Genomic DNA, 19,310 nt, shown 5'->3' with positions numbered 1-19,310 from the left:
TCAAGTTCAAAAGAATTCTCAGCATCCACCAAGGTCCCAGCCTTCACCTTGTTAATGTTTGCCCTGAGAAAAAGGTCCAGGGGACCCTCAGATTCCAGAGCCCCTAACAACACATACACATCTGTATTCCAAAATTCAAGCCCCTGATTCCACCAGATGGGACTTTAATGGAAAAACTAAGTAAATCCTACAAAGATGAAACCTGACACATATATATATATATATATATATATATATATATCCGTATCATTGTGATGTCTGTGGAGGGGGTACAGAGATCCAGGAGCCCCCAGCCTGTCCACAAAGGGCACCCCCCACTGCTCCCCCACCCTAGATCTCCAGGTGGGAGGGACGTAGTAAAAGCTAATCGTTTTATGAAAAGTGGTTTCCTTTTATTGCCTGTGAGCCCATGGAGTGGGGGTAAGCCTATCAACAGGAGATGAACACAGACTTCATTAGGGGTGATAATGATTGTTCATAATCATTTGCCTGATGAGTTAATATCATTAATTAGTCCACTAATTAGACAATATCCGGCTGTGACCCTGGGGGTCTGGAAGCTTTGATTCAAAGAAAGCAAGGAAACAGTGTCCTTCTAGAAGGTGAGAGAAATGGAGTTAGTCCCTAAACTAAATTCGGCCTGGCCAAAACAAGGGTCTCCAGAGACCACCCCAGAACTTCCTGTCATTTCTTTTTGTCCCCAGAGCAGGGACAGGTCCCTCATCTGGTGGGGCTCACGCATCTCTGAGAACCTGAGCTTAACTGTAGGGTTCCCCCCTTGTCCCCAGATCCAAATGTATGCACAGTAACAAACCTCTGTGTGGGATTTTTGCCGAGTCAGTGAAGCCAGAAGGTCTGGCCTCGGTTAAGGGCACCCACCCTAGAGACTATCCAAGTGGGGCGCCACGCTGAAGGCCTGGAGGCCGGGAGGTGACTGGGATGATGGGGACACTTTTCGGCTGGCTCCCCTAACAGGCTCACGCCTTCGCTCTCAGCCTCGGCATTGGGAGGACTAAAGTAACAGCCCCAAGACGGCCGGCGCTGTCCGGGTGCTACCGCCAAGGTGCCGGCGCTGGGGACTGGGGCGAACCGCACCGCAAAAGGGGCGAAAAGGAAGTCGGCGCACGCGCGTCAGTTCCGTGCCTGGGTGTCCTTGACGCTTTGGGGACCTCGCGGGGGCGGTGTGGAGGGGCGCACTCTCCTGGGCCCACAGCGCCAGCGGGAAGAGCGCCTAGGGGAGGGCTGGCTGGCTCGGGGCGTGAGGAAGCAATCTTCATCTCCTGATGCGACTCCCCAACCCGAAACCGGACCCCGGGTCATTAGCGGGAAACCCGAAGTGGTCCGGGGATCGCATTTCAAACGCTCCAATAGTCTAGCTGACCGGGGACGTTGGACTGGGCGGCAGTGGGGTGGGGGCGGAGAGGAGAACCGGACAGCTCGGATGGTACCAATATCCCCCTCGCTAAGCCCTCACCGGTCCCCCGTTCCAGGGATCGCGCTCAAGCTGAGCGATGCAACACCCAAAGGCAGTTTGACTGCCTCTCAGGGGCCGGGCGGAAAGCGCGTGGGGCAGAGAAGAAGGGTCCCTGCTCCTCACCAGGCAGCGCGTTGTGCCACCGCTGCCCGGCCTGCCGCCCGACCCCGGCCTTGGCTCTCCAGGTGCGTGGGGCCTACAGCTGCCCAGGCCGCGGGAAACTGGGCCGCGAACCAGAAGCGGCATCCCCTTTCCTACGCAGGGCTGTGCTCTCCACACCCCTTCTTCCCGCTTCCCAGCAGAATCTGGCTCCCCCCTGGCCCAGCTCCCAGCTGAGGCCAGACAGTTGAGAGGAAGAGGGCAGGAAAAAATAAATTTGCTTAGAGTCCTGGAAGCTGGGCAGGGTGGAAGCAGGACAGAATGAATGGTCCTTGTGCGGGCAGAGTCCCCACTGCCGGCGGGGCCTTTGCTCCTGGCCAGATGGCACACCGAGAGTGGACGGACGTGGGGAAGGATCCGAGGCCGGCGGTGGGGTGGGAAAGGGGGCTCTCCCATCCCGCGGGAAAGGGACCCTCTGGAGTTAGCCCGGGTCGCCTTGCCCACCCTGGCACGCGCTAGCCCTTTTGTCATTCCCGCTCCCTCCCGACTCAGATCCCGAGGGAGAACGCTGTCTCGGCCCCAGCGTCCCGCCGCTGGCATATTGTCCCCAGGCCACCTCTCGTTTCATCTGCTTGGGAACAAAGGCCCCAAGCCTTGGGTCCTCGCCCCGACGGGTCCTCCGGGGGAGAAAAGGCCCCAGAACGGGGACGCCAAAATAGGAGCGGCGCTCTTCTACGGCACGACCGGGGTGGCCGGGAAAGTACAGTGTTCTCTTTTGCAGAGCGCTCGAGACACACACAAAAACCCGGAACGCGCCCTTAGATTTCTCTACATCCGGGACATACCTACTACAGGTACGTACGCCGCCACCTGAATTACGTATGGCGACGGTCAAGTGGCTTCTTGGCGCCCATCTCGGCTGGAATTCTGGCTCCGGGTTTCCCCCCGGCTGATCTCGGTTAAGCGCCTTAACGATCCGGTGCCTCAGTTTCCTCCTCTGTCAAACAGGGATAAAAGTCCGGTGAATTGAGAGCATGAAAAGAGGTCACCTTTGTGGGGTGCTTAACCGAGTGCCTGGCACGCGCACGCGCCTCTTTCACGCCAGCTCTTTTTATTATCGTTGTTACGTGTACTTTGAACGCCGACATCTGCAACATATACATCTTGATTATACGCATCTTGATTGTAAAACAACCAAATGCATCGACATCCGGAACTGTCTGGCGCGTGCACTTCTAGGGCTAAATTGGAAGAGACGTCTGCAGACGGAGCACGCACAAGTGCACGCACACACGCACACACACACCTGCAGGTCCTCGCCCTGGAGCGCCAGCACCCAAAGAGCTACCCCTGGGGACGCACATCTACGGCTCTGTATAGTAGAGCCCACGACGCGGCCCGGCACCCACACCCCCGCGGCCTCTCTCTTGGCTGGTTGCCGCGAGGTCGAATTTGGAAACCAGCGAGGCAGAAAGCGCGCGGACGCCAAGCGTGTCAAGCCTCTTGCAGCGCCCGAAGGCGGCTGCCTGTCTGCTGGCTTAGGGGAAAGGTCAGAACAAGGGTTTTCCTTCTTGGATGGAGGTTTTTTTGTTGTGGTGGTGGGTTTTGTTTTGTTTTGTTTTGTTTTGTTTTTGAGGGCCCACGCGCGGGAACTTACCCCACAAAGAAAGAGTGGGTTCCGGGACCGCGGAGACCCAGAGGGAGGCTGTGTGTGTGCGCGTGCGCGTGCACAGACACACACGCCCGCTTGCACACACCTCGCTCCTTCAGGCTTGCCCGATCCGGGAGGAGGGAGCGCACAGGGTCGTGACCCCTGCCTCTGCCGGAGCGCGCCCTTCGGCCCTTGCAATTAGCGCCGGGAGGTCAGCAGGAACCCGGACGCCTTTACCCGCGGCTCAAAGCACAGCGAAGGCGACCCCACCCCCGCCCCTCGGCCGGCCTCAGACGCCAGGGCGCAGCCGGGCTTGGAGCCGACCTCCCCCAGGGGCTGGGGCCGGAGGGCTCCGGCCAGCACCCGCATTTGTCACCTTAAATCTACAAATCACGAAGTCGCTCGGCCCTGCAGGCTGCCGCAGCTGACCCCCGCGCGGGCCCCTTACGGACTGCTGCTCCCTCGAGCCGCGGCCTTTGTCCCTGTAGACGCGGCCAGGATAAAAACCGAAACATTCCAGAGTTCTAAAGAAAGAAAGAAAGCGCATCCAGGCAAAGGGAAGTCGCATCCAGGGTAGAATGTGAATTATGTAATTTGGGGGAGGCGGGAGTCCTTGTTCCCTCCATCTGCCCACCGAGATCGCACAGGTTATCCCCTGCCTGGGTCCGGGCGGACTGCGGGGGATTTCTACGCCAAGAAGCAGGGTGCTTGGCCAGAAAATGATGAGAGGGTCCCCTCCCGGAATTTCCTGACTGTTTGGAAACCCAAAGACGGGAAGGACTGTTTTTCTCATCTGGGGCCCAAAGAAGAGTGAAAGTGATACCCAGGAAAGACAGCCCGGCTTCTTCCGATGCGGGGGGCTGGGGAGCAGGGGTCCGAGAAGGAGGAGAGCGCCGGCTGGGGTGGGGAGGATGAGAAGGGGCAAAGGTGAAAAGCCCAAGTTCCGGAGCCCGGGAGGCGCTGGAATGCCGAGCCAGCGGCGGCGGCGGCCTGGGCGCATTCGTGGGCCAGACAGATAGGTGGCACTCGAAGCCCGGAAAAAAGCCGAAGGCGCCGGCCCCGAGTGGCCTCCGTGGCGGCCGCCGCCACCATAAAGCCCGCGGCGAGATTGCGACCGGCGCCAGGTGAGTAATAGGCAACGAAATCCAGAGAGATTGCGAGCGGTTCACCCCCGGTCCATCAGCGCCACAAGAGTTATTCATTAACATCACTACATACAAATAAGATACACAGGAGATTAAGGGGCGGGGGACAAGGCTCGCCACACGTCTGAGCACTGTCCGAGAATTTCGGGGTGGGGGGAGCAGATATGGGCTGAGAGAAAAGCCTTCCCTCCCTCTCCCAGGCCGAGGCTCTCTGCTTCTGCCCCCCTCCCCCAGAGGCAGAGCGCGCTGGGCCCACCCTGCCCCCGGCCACCTTTCAGGGGCGCAGGCTCCGCCCGGAACCCCTGGGCCCGGCCCGCCCCAGTGGGCCCGCGCCCTGCCATTCTGCCGGCTCTCAAAGGTCCCCGGTTCCTGCAAGAACCCCACCCTCCAGCTCCGACCCTGGTTGGTTGCCCTCTCACCCCGGGGGACAGCCCTGGAGAGGGTGTGGGGCTCCCCATGTGCCTGGATGCAGAAGCAAGGGGCTCGGCCCCCCTCTCCAAAAGGTCCCGACCTCGATCCCCTTCCAAGTACAGGAATAGGGAGGGGAGGGCGATCCTCCTCGCAGGCCATTCAAGAGGCCCGAAGGTGACAGGGACTTGGGGCCGGGCTGGCGGGCTCCAGGGAGGGGGGGAGGGAGGCAGCCGCCAGGCAGGCTCCGGCTGGGTCCTCACGTCACGGCCCCCAGGGCCAGAAAAGGCCGCGAGAACCTTCCCTTGCCCCCTCCCCCCGCACAAATACACCTCCGCCGGGGGTGGGGACGCTAGGAAACCAAAAGACGGTCACGGCCGCGCTCTTCTTTATTGAATGTTTCAAAAATAAATTGAGCTTCAAAAGGCAACTGCCCAAACAGCCCGGAGGCTGGCTGGAGGGGAGGGCTGCAGGAGGGTGCCTTGTCCCCGGGAGGGGGTGTCAACTATACTTTTCCCTTGCGGGGAAAACCTGCCTCCTCTCTCGCGTGACACAGCTAAGTCTGCGCGGAGCCGACCGCACTCCGCAGGCACGCCGGGGCGCCTAGGGTCAGCGGGGTCCAAGTCGCGACACCGGGGACCTCGGGGGGCGTTCGGGCCCGGCCGTTTCTCCCACAACCCGGAGGGTCCCTGCCTTGCCAAGCCAGGTCTGGCAGCGAAAAGATTTTTTTTTTTCTTTTTTTGCACACTGGTTCAAGATAGCTTTGCCTTGCGTTTCCCATACCGACGTGCGAAGGGAGAGCGAGCCCAAAACGAAAACGTCCGGAGTCCTCAAAACTTATTCTTGGTCGGATTCGTGTGGGAACCACGGACTTAGGGGAGCAGAGCATTCTTTTTCCATTAGAACTTAAGTATCTGAAATTGCTGTTCTACCCAATTCTAATCAGCCCTCTTTCCGTCTCTCGTTTTGCTCCCTAATTTAAAGGAAAAGTAATTTCAGATTGAAGCGGCTCCCTTCGCCCCAGTAAGGGACTTTTGTTTTTAGCTTTGCCACTTGAGTGACAGCTCATTTGGGTTCCGTGGGGGCGGTCTTAATGACTTAAAGGCAAAGCAAGGGGGGGGGAGAGGAAGCGAGCACCGACAGAAAGACTCCTCTAGCAGCAAAGTTTTCTCAAGAAAACACTTAACACGAGGCCCAGAGACATTTCAATAAAAATTTATTGAAATTTCAATAATGTTTTAAAGAGGGAAGAAGAAATACAGAAAACCAAAGAACTCATCCACAATTATAACACAAAATATACCTTCATGAATTTGTCTTTAAACCATCTCTCAGCACCTGACTTGTGAACTGTGACTCTCTATAGGCACCAATTCAAAACACCACCAATACTGAAGACAGTAGTCAATCCCACTCCGTTTTGAAGAAATCAGACTAGCAAATACAAATACAAAAGAAAAATTAGAAAAGTCAAACCACAGCCTCTGCACTCCCCACCCCCCCAAACCCACCCCTAAGCAATCTCAGAACCACACTTGGGGTGTTTTAAGGAATTTAAGGTGAGCTGGGATGTGGCATCACCTCCCCAGTTTGGGGTGACATAGGCAATGGCACCTTCCACCACTCTTGGACATTAAAAAAAAAAAAAAAACAGCTTTTTTTTCCTTTTCTTTTCTTTTTTTTTTTTTTTTTTAGGCAACTCTTCAAAGTGTGTTGGTGTCGGTGCAGGAAAGTGTTTTCTGGTTTTAAAAGCGATCCTTTACCTTGAAATAAAACTGACGAAAGCAAAACAAGACGACAAAACCTGACAGCTGCGACCCTATTTACATAGAGCTATGTACAACGTCAATAAATTAAAGGTTTAATTTTCCGAGCATTCATATTCTACCTATTTACAAGAGTTATCAAATAATTACATAAATACTTTGTCTAATAGTCTCGCTGCTTCTTTATTATTTTTCTTAGAACCTTGTTATTGCATATACAGGAAAGAGAACGAACTGACAGAGGACATAAATCCTGCTACATAGCTTAGATAAAATAAATTCATTTTTTGTGTTTTCCCCACCCCTTCCCTTTAAATCCTCCCCCTTGGGATTGCTGTTGGGAGGGCAGAGAAGGGGGGAGGGGAGAAAGGTGTGGGGTCATGTTTTCTCTCTAAAAGCAAGCATTTCAAAATAAAACCCACAAATACATTACTGTGGAACATGCAAGGAGAGACCTATAGCGGCTCTTTAAACATCACAAGAATATTAAAAAGACACAGATTTCCTTAATAGAGACCAAACAGGGTGGCAATGACTTCCCTCCGCACACAACGCTGCTCAGTCATTTATTTAGAACTGATACGCAAGTCACTATAAAGTTTTTAATCTTCACAAACAGAATCATGTTTATGTATTCATTTGTCCCCAGTATATATATATATTTTAAATTTTCTTTTTGTTTCTACTTGACACGGTGAAGGAAAAAAATATATAAATCTGCACTGGGGGAGAAACCTTTCAACACCTCCCCTCCTGGTGGGCCTGGTTACCTTTTGCTTCCTTTCCATAGCTGCCAGACCAGCCTGGCTGCTGGAGGTGCTCTGGTCATAAAACGCTTTTGCTCCCACCCCAAACAGCTCCACGAAACAGACATTTCTGAGCCCCCGAATCTGAACCAGATCCCGGATATATAAACCACGCCAAGACGACAGGGCCTGTTTCTAGCACATTCTCTAGAGGGAGTCCGGCACCCCTTCCCAGGCAGGACTGCACAAAGCAGCGGCCAACCCCTCTGAGCGCCCGTGGTTTATTTTACATCCAACAAAGTGCACGGCAGACTGGACTGGGCTGGAATGAAGATATTTTTCTAGGGAGGGGTTTACGGGGACCCGCTGCGGGACCTGTCCGGCTTGGCTTCCAAGCCGCTGACCAACCGCTGGATGTTCTGCAGTTCGCTGGTGGCCGCCTCCTTCTCGGGGCAGAGTTTGGGCGACAAGGACACAGAGCTGGAGGAGAGCGTGGAGGAGCGGCTGTTGAGTTCTGAGCCTGAGTCCACGGCCACCGAGGCCGGGCTGGCGGCCAGCGCGGCGGCTTTGCCGTCCAGGGGCCCCGCGGCCGCGGCCATGGACGGCAGGGCGGTGGCGAGCAGGCTGCTGCTGTCCGGGACCGGCATGGGGATGGAGTAGGGGCTGTAGCGCAGCCGCGGGCGCATGGTGTTCAGGTTGAGGAAGGGGTGACGGTGCACGGAGCTGGAGGCCGCGGCCGAAGACGCAGCCGCGGCGGCGGCCATGTACGTGTAGGGGTAAGGGAACAGGCTTCCGAAGGGCGACATGGCCAGGCCCTGCGGGGAAGGGTGGGGAGGAGGCAGGAGGAGAGAAACGCAGGCGGTGAGCAGGGGTTGCGCGACGGGGAGGAGCCAATCTCCTCCGTCCATATACCCACCCCCAACCCCCAAGCCCACCACCTCCACCCTGGGACCTCAGGCAAATCCTTGATCTCTTGGCGCGGTGGTTGGGGGGGGGCACTCAAACTTCCTTCTCTAGGTCCACCTGACTCCCTAGGCCTCCGCGTTCTTGGGGGGGGGGGGAATCCAGAGCAATACTAAATAGTTCATGCAGTGATTGGGACTCTGGATATTAAATGAGCTGAGGCCTGCAATGTGCTCCACGGGGCACCTGGCCAATAGAACTGCTAGAAATTCTCCCACTGGGGGGTCAGCTGTTGCACCTGTTAAATGGGGCGGCAGTCTAGGCCAGCCACAGCTAACGTAGCTGACTGAAAACTGCCACAGGGCATACATTATGGGACATACATTTCTTTCATTCTTCCTCCCCTCCCCCAACACAGCCATCCCACTCCAATTCCAGAAGTTTCTCAAATGAGGGAAAAAAAATCTAGAGATGATCCTTAAGCTAAAGGAAATTGGGGGTCGAGGGTGCAAAAGGCATTTGCTCTAAAGACAAAGAAATCACCCAGCCTGATACTGGTGTTTCAGATGGAGAAACTGAGGTGAGCCCCAGAGGAGCAGAAAGTCCCTCCCTCGGTGGCAGAAGAAGAATTTAAAATGTAGGCACCCCAGCCTGGGCTGGGCTAGTTCTCTCTGACCCTGGCCTTGGGGTACCATTAATACTTGTGTGCCCAGGCAGCCTCTCGCCCACCTGTCCACAGCCCACTTAGGACAAGGTGACCCGGGAGGGGCTCACAGACAGGAGAGCAATGGGAAAAGGCCAGAAGCCAGCCAACCCTGTTCTCAGTTCCCCCATCCCCCCCAAGAGGGGAGGACAACATTGCTTCTTGGCTCAGAGAAGGGAGACGAATGTACTCAGACAAAACAAAGGAAAGGACGTGCAGAAAACCCCACAGAACCTCGTCGCTGGGTTCAGAGCGTTTCCAGAGGCCCAGGACTTTTCCCCAGCTGCCCTGCACCCCAGCACAGCTGTCTGAACCACACAGAGGCTGCCAGGCCTGCCCCTATCCTGACATTTCCCTCTAGGCACAAACTGTTAACCCTTTGGGGGACAAGGTTCCCACTGGCAGGAAAGGTTCAGGACTCAACTCCCACCCTAGGAGAGTCAGCTCCCCCCCCCAGGCCATGGTCCCCCCCTTGTCTGATTCCTGGTGGCTGGTTGGCTAGGAGCCATTTAAGAGATAAGAGACATTCCCACTTTGAAGCTAGAATCAGAGACCCTGAAAAAAGCCCTAGGGTAGAGTCTCTGCCCCAGCACTTACCAGCTGTGTGACTCTGGATAAGTTACCCAACATCTCTGGGCCTCCGCCACCTCCTCTATTAAGTGGAGGTGACGGTAGGGCCACTGAAGTCAGAATAGACCACATGTGACCTCAGTGCTAGGTACAGCTTCACTATCATTACTACTACCCAGCTACTCTACCGTAAACAGTCCTGAACTTACGAAAGAATTTTTTTAAGCTTTTGGGGAAAGTGTGAGATTATGCCGAGTCCGTGAGGTTAACTCTTGGCCTTAACGATTATTACCAGTACTACTATCACCGTTCTTCTTCAAAGCTCCTTACCGAGGGGCTCTGGGTGAGGGTCTGGGAAACCATGGAGAACGGGGGTAGAGCCCTCATTATTACCTGGGAGGCCAGGACATGCTGCTGGAGGTGGAAAGGCAGGGTGGCCGCCGACGCCCCCGACAGTCCCTGCGCCGCGGCGGAGGCCATGGCCGTGGAATCCAGGCCCGAGACGCCGGTGGAGGCCCCGGACACGGTGGCCAGCAGGGGCCCCATGCCCGCCGCCATGCTGGAGAAGGCGCCCCCCATGGCGAACTGGCCGGGGTGCAGGAAGAGCGGGTGCCCGTTGAAGAACTGCTGGCCGGCCAGGCCCGGGGCGAAGCCGAGGCCCGGCAGGGGGCCCTGGCCCAGGTGTGCGGCGGCCGCGTCCGTCTGCACCGTGAGCGGCGCAAAGGCCTCTTTGCCCGGCAGCGCGCGCGCCTCCTCGGCCTTGGACGTGGCCGCGCCCTCGCGGCCGGGGCTCCGGCGCTCCTCCGCGCCCAGGCCGCGGGTGCTGGACGAGATGGTGGCTGGGCTGTGGCGCGAGTCGGGCGACGCCTTGTCCAGCCGCCCGGCGTCCCGAGGACGGCCGCCGGGCTCGGCGGCGAAGAGGTGCGCCTTGACCGCGGGGCTGCCCTTGTCGCGGCAAGGCTCCTCCGACGTGGTCGTGGAGATCTTGGCCGCGTCGCAGGCCTCCGGGCCGTGCTCCTCTTTGCTGTCGGCCTCGGCGTCGCTCTCACCCTCGCTGGGACACAGATCTACCAGAGGACACGGGAACAAAAGCCAAGCGGAAGGACGTGAGCTCCAATCGGGGCCAGTGGGAACTCCAGCCCGGCCATTTACAAGCTGGGTGGTCCCTCCGCACACCCCTTAAGCTCTCTGTGCCTCAGTTTCCTCATCTGCAAAGTGGGAGCGATGATAGCTCCCAACTTTAGTGGGATGTATCAATAAACTAGCAATGAATGAGTTTAAAATATTTAGGTCGAATGAACCCCTTCTCCCAATCGCTAGTGGATTTTCCTATTTTTTACAATCATCCATTGAGCTCCTCCTGTGTCAAAGCTTCCCCGCCCACCCCCGTCTTTCCCCGACTCCACTGCATTTCCTTTTCTTAAAAATTAAAATCCTCCTAAAACTCACTTTGGGAACACCTAGTTACTCTTCAGAGTCTTTGTTCAGTGAGTGACCAAGAATGATACCTTCCACAAATTTGTGAATTCTTTCAGAAGGATTCGTTTGAACCCTGGCATCTGAATTGGTAGTGGCAGAAATGAAAACCCTCCCCTCCCCCAACACACTCTGCGGAGCCTTCTGTGTGCCCCTGTCCCCGCAGACAGAGATGGGAGCAGCCTGCTGCTCACTGCCCAGAGACAATCACAGATTCTCTTTTGCTGTCACCACACCCTCTGTGGGTGTCCTACCGGAAAAAAAAAAAAAAAAAAAGAAAAAAAGAAAAGAAAGAAAGAAAAAAGGATCCAATTTTATGTGTAAAGTTTAAAAGGATGGCAGTCATAATGGGCTTTCATTTTGATTAACTTAAAAACAGGTTTCCTCCCCTTGAGAGGGAGAGAAATAAATAGTGCTTGCTCTTTAAATACAGGAACTAACTGGGGATTTGAACCTTCTTGTCCCCTCCCCCTCCCCCCTCCCCCTACTCAGATCCCTAGGGCTCTGATTGCTCTCCCAGTGCCCACTGCTGCTCTGGGGCTGGATGTTTTCTCAGCCACCTTCCTTGTTCCAGGTGGCACAAAGAATCCCTTGCCTCTCCCCCTATGTGCCCCCCAACACATTTAAATCTAGAGCTCAAAGATAGTTAAGACGTCAGCAGTTGCTTGGTTGGAGACAGTGGAGGGACAGAGACCTAAGTGCTTGACACAAGTTTTCAAGGCTGGCTCCACAGAGTTGAAACATGCAGACACCCCACCCTCAGCCAAATCAAGGTTTGGGGGAAGGGGTTCTGAGCTCTCCTGTATACAATTTCCAGAGGGGGACATACCTGGCCACATTTTTGGAACTTTGGCTCTTGCTTAGAAGCTTCTAGAAGCACCTGACATTTTTGAAGGGCCGGTTCCCTGGTGGGCGCCCTGCCCCCAACTCTCCCAGATACCCACCCCTCACTCCAGCACCTCCCCTCACAGACCTGGAGTGGAGAAAACCAGAGGTGACCAGGCCTACCTTTGAGGTTCGAAGTCCCTACAGTGGAGACAGCGGGAGATGAGGACTGAGCGAAGCAGTTGAAGGCTGCCTGTTCGCTGGAGGACTCGTCTGAGGTGCCATTCTCCTTTTTGTGTCTGTCATCGAACACTCTCATGGACTGTAGGGTGAGCTGTTTTCTGTGGCAGAAGCCCACAGCCGTCATTACAGACCAAAGGTACATCTAGATCCCTCCCCCTTGTTTGCCTCACCCTCTCCAAAAACCCGGCCTGCGCTCGCGCACGCACACACCTCACCCTGCCCACCACCCATGGACAACACATCAAGTGGTCTCGGACACCTGCTTGCTCCAAGGCAGCCACAGAGACCCAAGCATGGTTCTTGACGCTGTAACTAGGCTGAAGAGTGTGGCACAGGATGGGGAGGGGTGGGGGTTGGAGGAAGGGGCCTTTTTTTTAGGGAAAAGCCATGGGCCAGAGACAGGTGAATGGCAGGCCTTACAGAAGGAGGGGACCTGGGTGCCCAAACTGGTGAGCACCAGCAGCCTACGCACTCCTGACTCGACTCCTTGCTGAGACTGGGAGGAAGTGGCTTCCTTCGTGGCCCACTTTAATTGTTTTACCAGCGCATTAATTAATCGTAACCGGAGTAAAAAAAAAAAATCCATTTAGATGTTAGAAATTCTTTTTGCCATGCTCACCCCGACCCCGCAAGGGGATAGGTTAAAGATCTAGACTGATTTACTGGATTTTAGAAATTCTTTGAAAGCTGGTGGGGGAGGGGAGAGCGTCTTCCATACACTCCCCAGCTGTCTGCTTCATGCAAAATGATACATATACCCATGAAGGAGGGAGCCACAGACTTCTCAAGGGGCCTCAGTTCTGTCTGATGGTATTTGCAAGACAAGACTGCAAAAATTCCCAAGTATTTTGTGAATGGTTTAGTCCTTTCCTGGGACCTGCCTGGGATGAACCTCAATTAATTAGGAATTAACAGGCATCTCTATATAATTTGTTATCCCTGACACTTTTCTTTCCAGAAACGAGAATGGCGTGGCCTAGTTCATCTCCTTTAAGGTAACCAGTAGGAGGCAGGAAAAGTACAGTGTCTTGAGGTCCACAGGCAGGGGGAAGGGTGGGAGTAAATTATTTCCCACTCTCCCCACCTCCAACTACTACAGATGTGCCTGCATCCCACTTCTAAAGGATGAGATCTGGGCCCCAGAAAAGTGATTCTCCAAATTATCTGAGAAAATAATACAGAGTGTCCCCACTCACCTTTTTTCTCTCCTGCCATTTCCAGTGTCCCGGAAACCTTTTGCAAAAGGGTTGTTGTCTATTTTTAGCTGGGTTATCTAGAGAAGGAGACACAAGCAAGCAAGAGACATTGGCCTCATTTTCCAGAATGTGGTGTTGCCCCCCAACTCTTTCTACTAGAGATCTGACGGCCCGAAGAACTCACCCGGCTATGCCGGGCTGAAGACAAGATAAGAGGACATCACAGTCTGCCAGTCAGAGGGGACCAAGAGAAAAATCAAAGCAACTGTACCAATGGCTTGCATGTCCCGTAGGAAGCCAAACCAGGGATTCCAGACTGAAATGAGACTGTCTAGGAAATGCCTCATTCTGTTCTGTAGCAGCCTTGAGAGCATGCACTGAGAAATGGAAAGATTGTCAAAAGCTGTCCACAGGACAACCTGTAGATCTTAAAATTGTGCTTTCATTTTTTTTTAATATAGCACAATTAATCATAAAATAGGTTATGGCATATTTCCTACCCCCCCCAAACATCCCACAGCACGCACACCAACTTTTTCTATGAAATCTAATTAAATGATTTATGGGGTTTTCACTACCCCTGTGCCAGAATGGGTTTGATTTTTTTGCTGGGTTTTGTGGGGAGGGGGGAGGGTTGAGGAATTACAATATTGACAATTACAGATGTCGAAGGACTGAATGACCACTGGAAACATTTGCTTTCATTTATCTGCTCTGCCACCACCATTAGGTTGGAGAAGGCCTCTGGCTTCTCTGTCTGATCAGAAATGGTACATTTTATTATTACATTAACAACTTACATTCACAGGGTTCTGGGTCTAGAGGAAGCATGTTATTTTGTTTGCATGCTGGGGCAAAATGCCATAGTATGTAATCTTTCAAAGCCCTTCCCTTTGAGGGGGGTCAAAAAACACATGATATACACAGCCTTCCCCAGAGGTGGGAAAAAGGCCCCTTGGATGGATTCTTGTTTCTTGGAATAAACTCCTGTATTTAAGACTGCTGGTGTCTCAGTCTCCGGATTAAGGAAACATACCTGAATATCCCCACAGGGCCAGCCAGAGGACCCACCCACGGTGACCCTGAGTTCAAGATACAAGGTGTTGTCAGATAACCAAGAGTCACTTTCTCTCTGTGTCTCTGTGCACATGCCCATGACCTTCAAACCACCATAACTTTATATACCAGGGGCTGCCTGCTGTTCCATTTGGGGGGTACTCCTAATCCCGGGTCTGAGGCCCAAGGGAGGAAAAGCCTTCCAATGAAGTGATTTTGACTTTGGTCATCTCATAAGCCTCAGACAACTCGATTAGCATGACCCCTGTGATCAGAGAAGGTTTTTCCAAACACACACACACACACACACACACACACACACACCATAAAAAACACAGCAGCATAAAAAGTAATAAAAACCAGACCAGCTACTCGGGATTTCTGGCTAGGGGGGAAAAGCTGCTCTCCAATGGGATTCTCCTTCCAAAATCCCAAATGGCTTTTACCTTCAATTTTTAGAGGGGTTCCTTTAGAACCTGGAACCTGATATTTGATCCTTCCTCCTGGAGGAGAAGGGGCTGAGCCTCAAAACAAGAGAAAGCCCCCCCTGGGGGAGCGGATGTCAGCCCAGAGGAGCAAAGTTAGTCTGACCTCTTTTCGCTCCGTGTGGGATTCCTAGCTGGTCAAGTTTTTTGTTTTGCTTTGTTCTGTTTCTTCCCTGCCTCTTGGGATGGCCCAGACCCCCTTTCCCCAAAAGCTCCATGGAAGAGCCAAATCACGGAAGAAAAACCTCGGACTGCCATCCCTAATCTTTCCTAACTTTCTCCACCTCACCCCGGAGCGGCCTTTGGCGGGAGGGGAAAAATACCACCCTTAAAAAGAAAAGCGCCTTTGGTTACCTTATCGTTCTGGTATGCCGTCACAGCGATGAATTCGGTTTCGGGGAACAAGTAAGTCCGAAATGTACTATAAGGAAGTTTCAAGATGTCATTGGCTCTCACAATGTGGAATCGAGGCTGGTATTTGTGCATGGAATTCAATATTGTCTGCGGGGAGAAGAGGGGAGGCAGGGACGAGGGGAGACATCAGAAAAAAAAAAGGGGGGGTGGTTTAGTAGGACCAACGGGACCTCAGGACCCCTGCCAGGCTGACGTCTACCCCACCGACGGCTTAGGCCAAGCCCACCTCCTCGGAGCACCTCTTTGGGCACATTCCGCTCCACAGACATCCTCTTCTGGAGAATCCAAATTGCTCTTCAATTTCCAAAGGGTACCCCCCACCCTCACCACCTAAGGTCCGTTCATACCTTGAACCCTAGCCTACCTGAGTACCAAAACTATAATTCCCCTGCCACGTTGCGTGATCACTTGGGAAGGCCAAAGTCTTAAAAGATAGAGAAAAACATGCATTTTAATTTACAAAATGATTCAGTCCTTTAAGCGCCCACTAATTGACGAGCCCAATCCACTTAAAGCCCTGAAAGGTTGAACTCTAGAGAGGGAATATTTATGCCTTAATCAAATCAAGGGCTTCAAAGGCAATCCTGGCCCGCTGAAGATACTTCCGTGCCATTCACTCTTCTGGGGCCTAATCTCTCTGCTGATTCCTCCCTTATCACTCAGCTTTATTTTACTGAAATGTTGGGGAGAGGTAGGGGGCTGAGGGCAAAAGGTGTTTTGACTTTTATAAGCAATTCTGGTCTCCTAAAAGTTTCTAAGGACTCTCCCACGGAATCGATTTCTATACACTCCCAATACACACAGACACGCACAGCAATTTATCCTGGAGAACTCCAGCCTCATTTCTAGTAAACCTGACTTCCACCTCAGGCCCATATACTTTTTTTCACAAAAGAAAGAAATCTTTCAAAAAATGCAGTCACCCCTTTAACAATTGTAGCCCTTGGTTAAAACTCCTTAACCTTAAAACTCCCGCGAGAAATAATATGGCTGGGTTCAAAACAGAAGTTTTCAGAGAGCTCAGCACCAATCCCTGGAGAACACGGAACTTTAAAATGGATTTTGTTATCTTAACTGGTTTTTAACTTCACTGCCAGCCATTTACCAAGATCTGGGACTGCCACAGAACGTGAGCGGTCAGTGTTCTGGCCCTCGATTCTTTCTTTCTTTTCTTTTCTTTTCTTTTTTTTTTTTTAAAGGAACGCCAGGCCTTCCATTATCCGAAGAGAAACACTCGGGAATCCTCTCTCTGGCTGTTTCGGATCGAACAACTTTGCTATGCTTAGCAACAGAGAGCAAGGGAGAGGTCTGAGCAGAAACTGGTGATTTTTGCAAGGAGAGGGGAAGCACTGCCTTTGCTAGGGTGAAGAAAGAGGAAATTTTACTGACTAGAGCGGGAGCGGTGAAAACTTACAAATCCGTGTTTGTCCGAAATGTTGTTGGTGAGTTTCAGTTTGTGGAAAGTGACAACTTTGGACATCCACTGTTCCCCCGTAGCAGGGCTGTCTGGGTGAATGTACATTCTCTTTGGCATTTCAGGGTCAGCCTTACCCGCCACCATCCACCGAGAATTATGAAATTTATATCGACAGTCATCAGCAGCTATAATGTCCATCAACAAGATATATTTGGCCTTTTTATCCAACCCAGAACATCTTACTTTAAATGGAGGAAACATTCGCCTACAATTGGAGGGAAGAGAAAACAAGAGAAAAGAAAAAGAAATCACTCAGACTCTGGGGTCGGATTCCTTATTTACCCTAAAATGTTTAAATCAAACTTAAAACTTTTCTATTGTGATTGACTGATGAGGCTTTGGTGTCAGAGGAGGGCTACTCAGTGCAGAATCGTATCCCTTCCACGTCCCAAGCATTGCATATGCCCAGTTTCTCTATCCGGGAATACCCCAAGGTTCAAAACAAGTGAATATTGCCCTACAATTCTCTGCAGTGTTTAATACTTTCTCCACAATTTTTTCCTCTTGTAGGACTTCACAGATGGCCCTCTTTGCAGACAAATTCTTGCCTGTGCTCCTCCCCTTTGAGTGTCTACTTCTAAACAGCTTGGAGTAGCATTTTAGTAAAGTTGAGGTCAGTCAAGGCTAGAATTTTCCACCACTCCACTGATGAGAATATGTTAAACTTATCAAGGAAATATACCGCCAACCTCCCCTACGGAACAGGAATCCCGCCGCTGGCGAAATGAAAGCGGCCGTCAGTGAGTTCTCAAAACGAATTTTGTAGTGCAGGCTGGACTCCTGGGCCTGATAACTAATTCGCCTAACACGCGGGCTAACCGCGTTTCTCCCATGGCTCAGATCGGCCCCAAACTGACTTTTCCTTCCCAGGAGTGTTGGCCTTCTAGAGTCTCGGCTGAAAAGGAAGCACTTCGATGTGAAACTGAGGAAACGTCTCCTGGGTTTGAGAAATTTTCTGCCAAACGCTGGCCTCCTTTTTAGCTAGGATAGACACTGAAAGTTCAAGACAGGAAGAGAGGAGTTTTGTTTTTATTCTTGTAATATTGAGCCTTCATATGGGCTTCAAGGCCATAAAAAAAGAATCAGTGATTTTAAGGGACAGGCAGGTTTCGGTCAGGCAAGGACCTTGTGAAAGTTATATGAAATATGGTTGATAAGATTCACACGTAAAAAACCAGCATGTGTGTCTCCACTGGCTCCTTGAATCTGCGAACCTAATCTTAATGATCCAAAATTGCCTCAACTCTCCCTCGGATTACAGACACGTGAATCGGTGTGGACACACAAACCCAAATTTCTCTGTGACCCTTCCAGAGGCACACTCAGGTGCCCCTGCAGACCCAGAGGCTGGCTGGAGGGCAGAAAAGGCAAATAGAGAGCTAGTGTCAGGTCTCCCACGACCACACTAAAGAAAAGGGTGTCCAGTTGTTCTCTCTGGGAACAAAATGAGACAAACCAAACAGAACATCAACAAAAATATAGGCATAGAAAGGTTTGCCACAGTGAATTTCCTGGAGTGGGGTGGTTTTCTTTCTTCCTGCAACCATGTCTGTGCTCCCTTGAAGAGAGTCTATCCAGCCTGTTGGGAAATCCAGGATGCAGAGCTAGGTAGGAGAAACGACCCCCCTGCAGACGTCCAGGTAAGCCGAAATTTCCTGCCACAGAAACAGGGCCGCAGAATGTCTACACACAGTTCGGAGGACCTAAGTTTTTCTTTAAGCCCAAATTAACTGGCAAACCAATCGTGCTGGGAACAGATAAAGGGAAGGGGTGGGAAGGGGGGGGGGGAGTGCAATAGTTTGGGGGGGGGTCTGCCACTTGCTTACCTTCCCGACTTGGTAATGACCATCTCGGTGCCCCGCTTGTGGAACTGATCCCAAAGTTCTTTGGCCTCGAGGTGCACCTTGGGGTCATCCTCCACTTCTTCTTCGGGCTCCATGGTCTTCAGAGGCCTCAGATGCGCCTGGGGCCCCAGGGACGAGAAAGGGATGCCAGTCTCAGCCGCCCCCACCAATTGATCCATGATCGGCTTGGCCAGGGCGCCCGGCAGCGAGAGCGCCGCCGCGCCGTTGGGAGGCAGCGTCAGCGCGGGGAAGAAGGGCGGCTGGTGACCCAGCACCGCGCTCATGGCGAAGTCCGGCGCCCGGTGAGGTAGGAACGGATGGTAGGCCATGCTTGTCCCAGGAATGACCGGATCTCTCATGGAGAGGCTCATCCACTCCAGGCGGGGCGCTGGGCTCCAGCCGGGGACAAGTCCTCAGCTGCTGTTTGGTTTTGTTTTTGGTTTTTAACAGCAGCACATAGTTTGGAAAAAAAAAAAAAAAAAACAAATAAAGAAAGAAAGAAAAGAAAAAGAAAAAAGAAACGGGGGGATCACCACTCTAGCACTCTAGGGAAGAGGGAGGAAAGTGTCTTTTGGGGAGGGGGATGCCGCTTTCAAAGAGGACAAGGCGAGAAGTCAGGAGACATAGTCGCTTGGGTGACTGTCCTTGTGCCTTGCGTTTTTTAAAAAGCCGCTCCTGGAAGTCGGTTTCACGCGGCGAGGGGAGCGAGCAGGGTCTCACCCGCGCCCGAGCCCCGCGGCTTCGCCGAAAGAGACACCGCAGCCCCAGGTCCCGGGAATGGCTCCCCAGCCCCCAGTTCTTTGTTGCAAATGCAAACCGCTCCGCTCGG

At 52.9% G+C, this 19,310-nt stretch overlaps 3 protein-coding genes across 4 annotated transcripts in view; 1 reads left to right on the top strand and 2 right to left on the bottom strand.

Annotated features, from left to right (window-relative positions):
* Positions 1–2,054: 2,054 nt before the first annotated feature.
* On the bottom strand, positions 2,055–4,669 carry LOC116571522. Its single transcript, XM_032309474.1, has 2 exons — positions 3,601–4,669; positions 2,055–2,570 (listed from the first exon to the last, which is right to left on the bottom strand). The coding sequence occupies exons 1-2, from the start codon at positions 4,222–4,224 to the stop codon at positions 2,055–2,057; spliced, it is 1,140 nt and encodes a 379-aa protein (XP_032165365.1). The 5' UTR covers positions 4,225–4,669.
* A 1,778-nt stretch (positions 4,670–6,447) lies between these two features.
* TBX3 (T-box transcription factor 3) lies at positions 6,448–18,878 on the bottom strand. Of its 2 annotated transcripts, XM_032311549.1 has the most exons (8): positions 18,464–18,878; positions 16,575–16,842; positions 15,525–15,584; positions 15,101–15,247; positions 13,206–13,282; positions 11,950–12,107; positions 9,859–10,532; positions 6,448–8,104 (listed from the first exon to the last, which is right to left on the bottom strand). In XM_032311549.1, the coding sequence occupies exons 1-8, from the start codon at positions 18,850–18,852 to the stop codon at positions 7,643–7,645; spliced, it is 2,235 nt and encodes a 744-aa protein (XP_032167440.1). In that variant the 5' UTR covers positions 18,853–18,878; the 3' UTR covers positions 6,448–7,642. The 2 variants fall into 2 exon arrangements, with proteins under 2 accessions (XP_032167440.1, XP_032167442.1); XM_032311551.1 differs by lacking the exon at positions 15,525–15,584.
* The window catches only part of LOC116572466, a 49,692-nt gene continuing 47,219 nt past the window's right edge, over positions 16,838–19,310 (top strand). The window contains exon 1 of the mRNA XM_032311552.1: positions 16,838–18,277. The gene's annotated coding sequence lies outside the window, so the exon portion shown is untranslated. The remainder of the gene's footprint in view (positions 18,278–19,310) is intronic.

This window comes from Mustela erminea, chromosome 13, assembly GCF_009829155.1.
Source record: "Mustela erminea isolate mMusErm1 chromosome 13, mMusErm1.Pri, whole genome shotgun sequence".
Classification (NCBI taxonomy): Eukaryota; Metazoa; Chordata; class Mammalia; order Carnivora; family Mustelidae; genus Mustela; species Mustela erminea.
The sequence above is the reverse complement of the archived record's forward strand: the minus strand, read 5'-3'. Positions and strand labels throughout refer to the sequence as shown.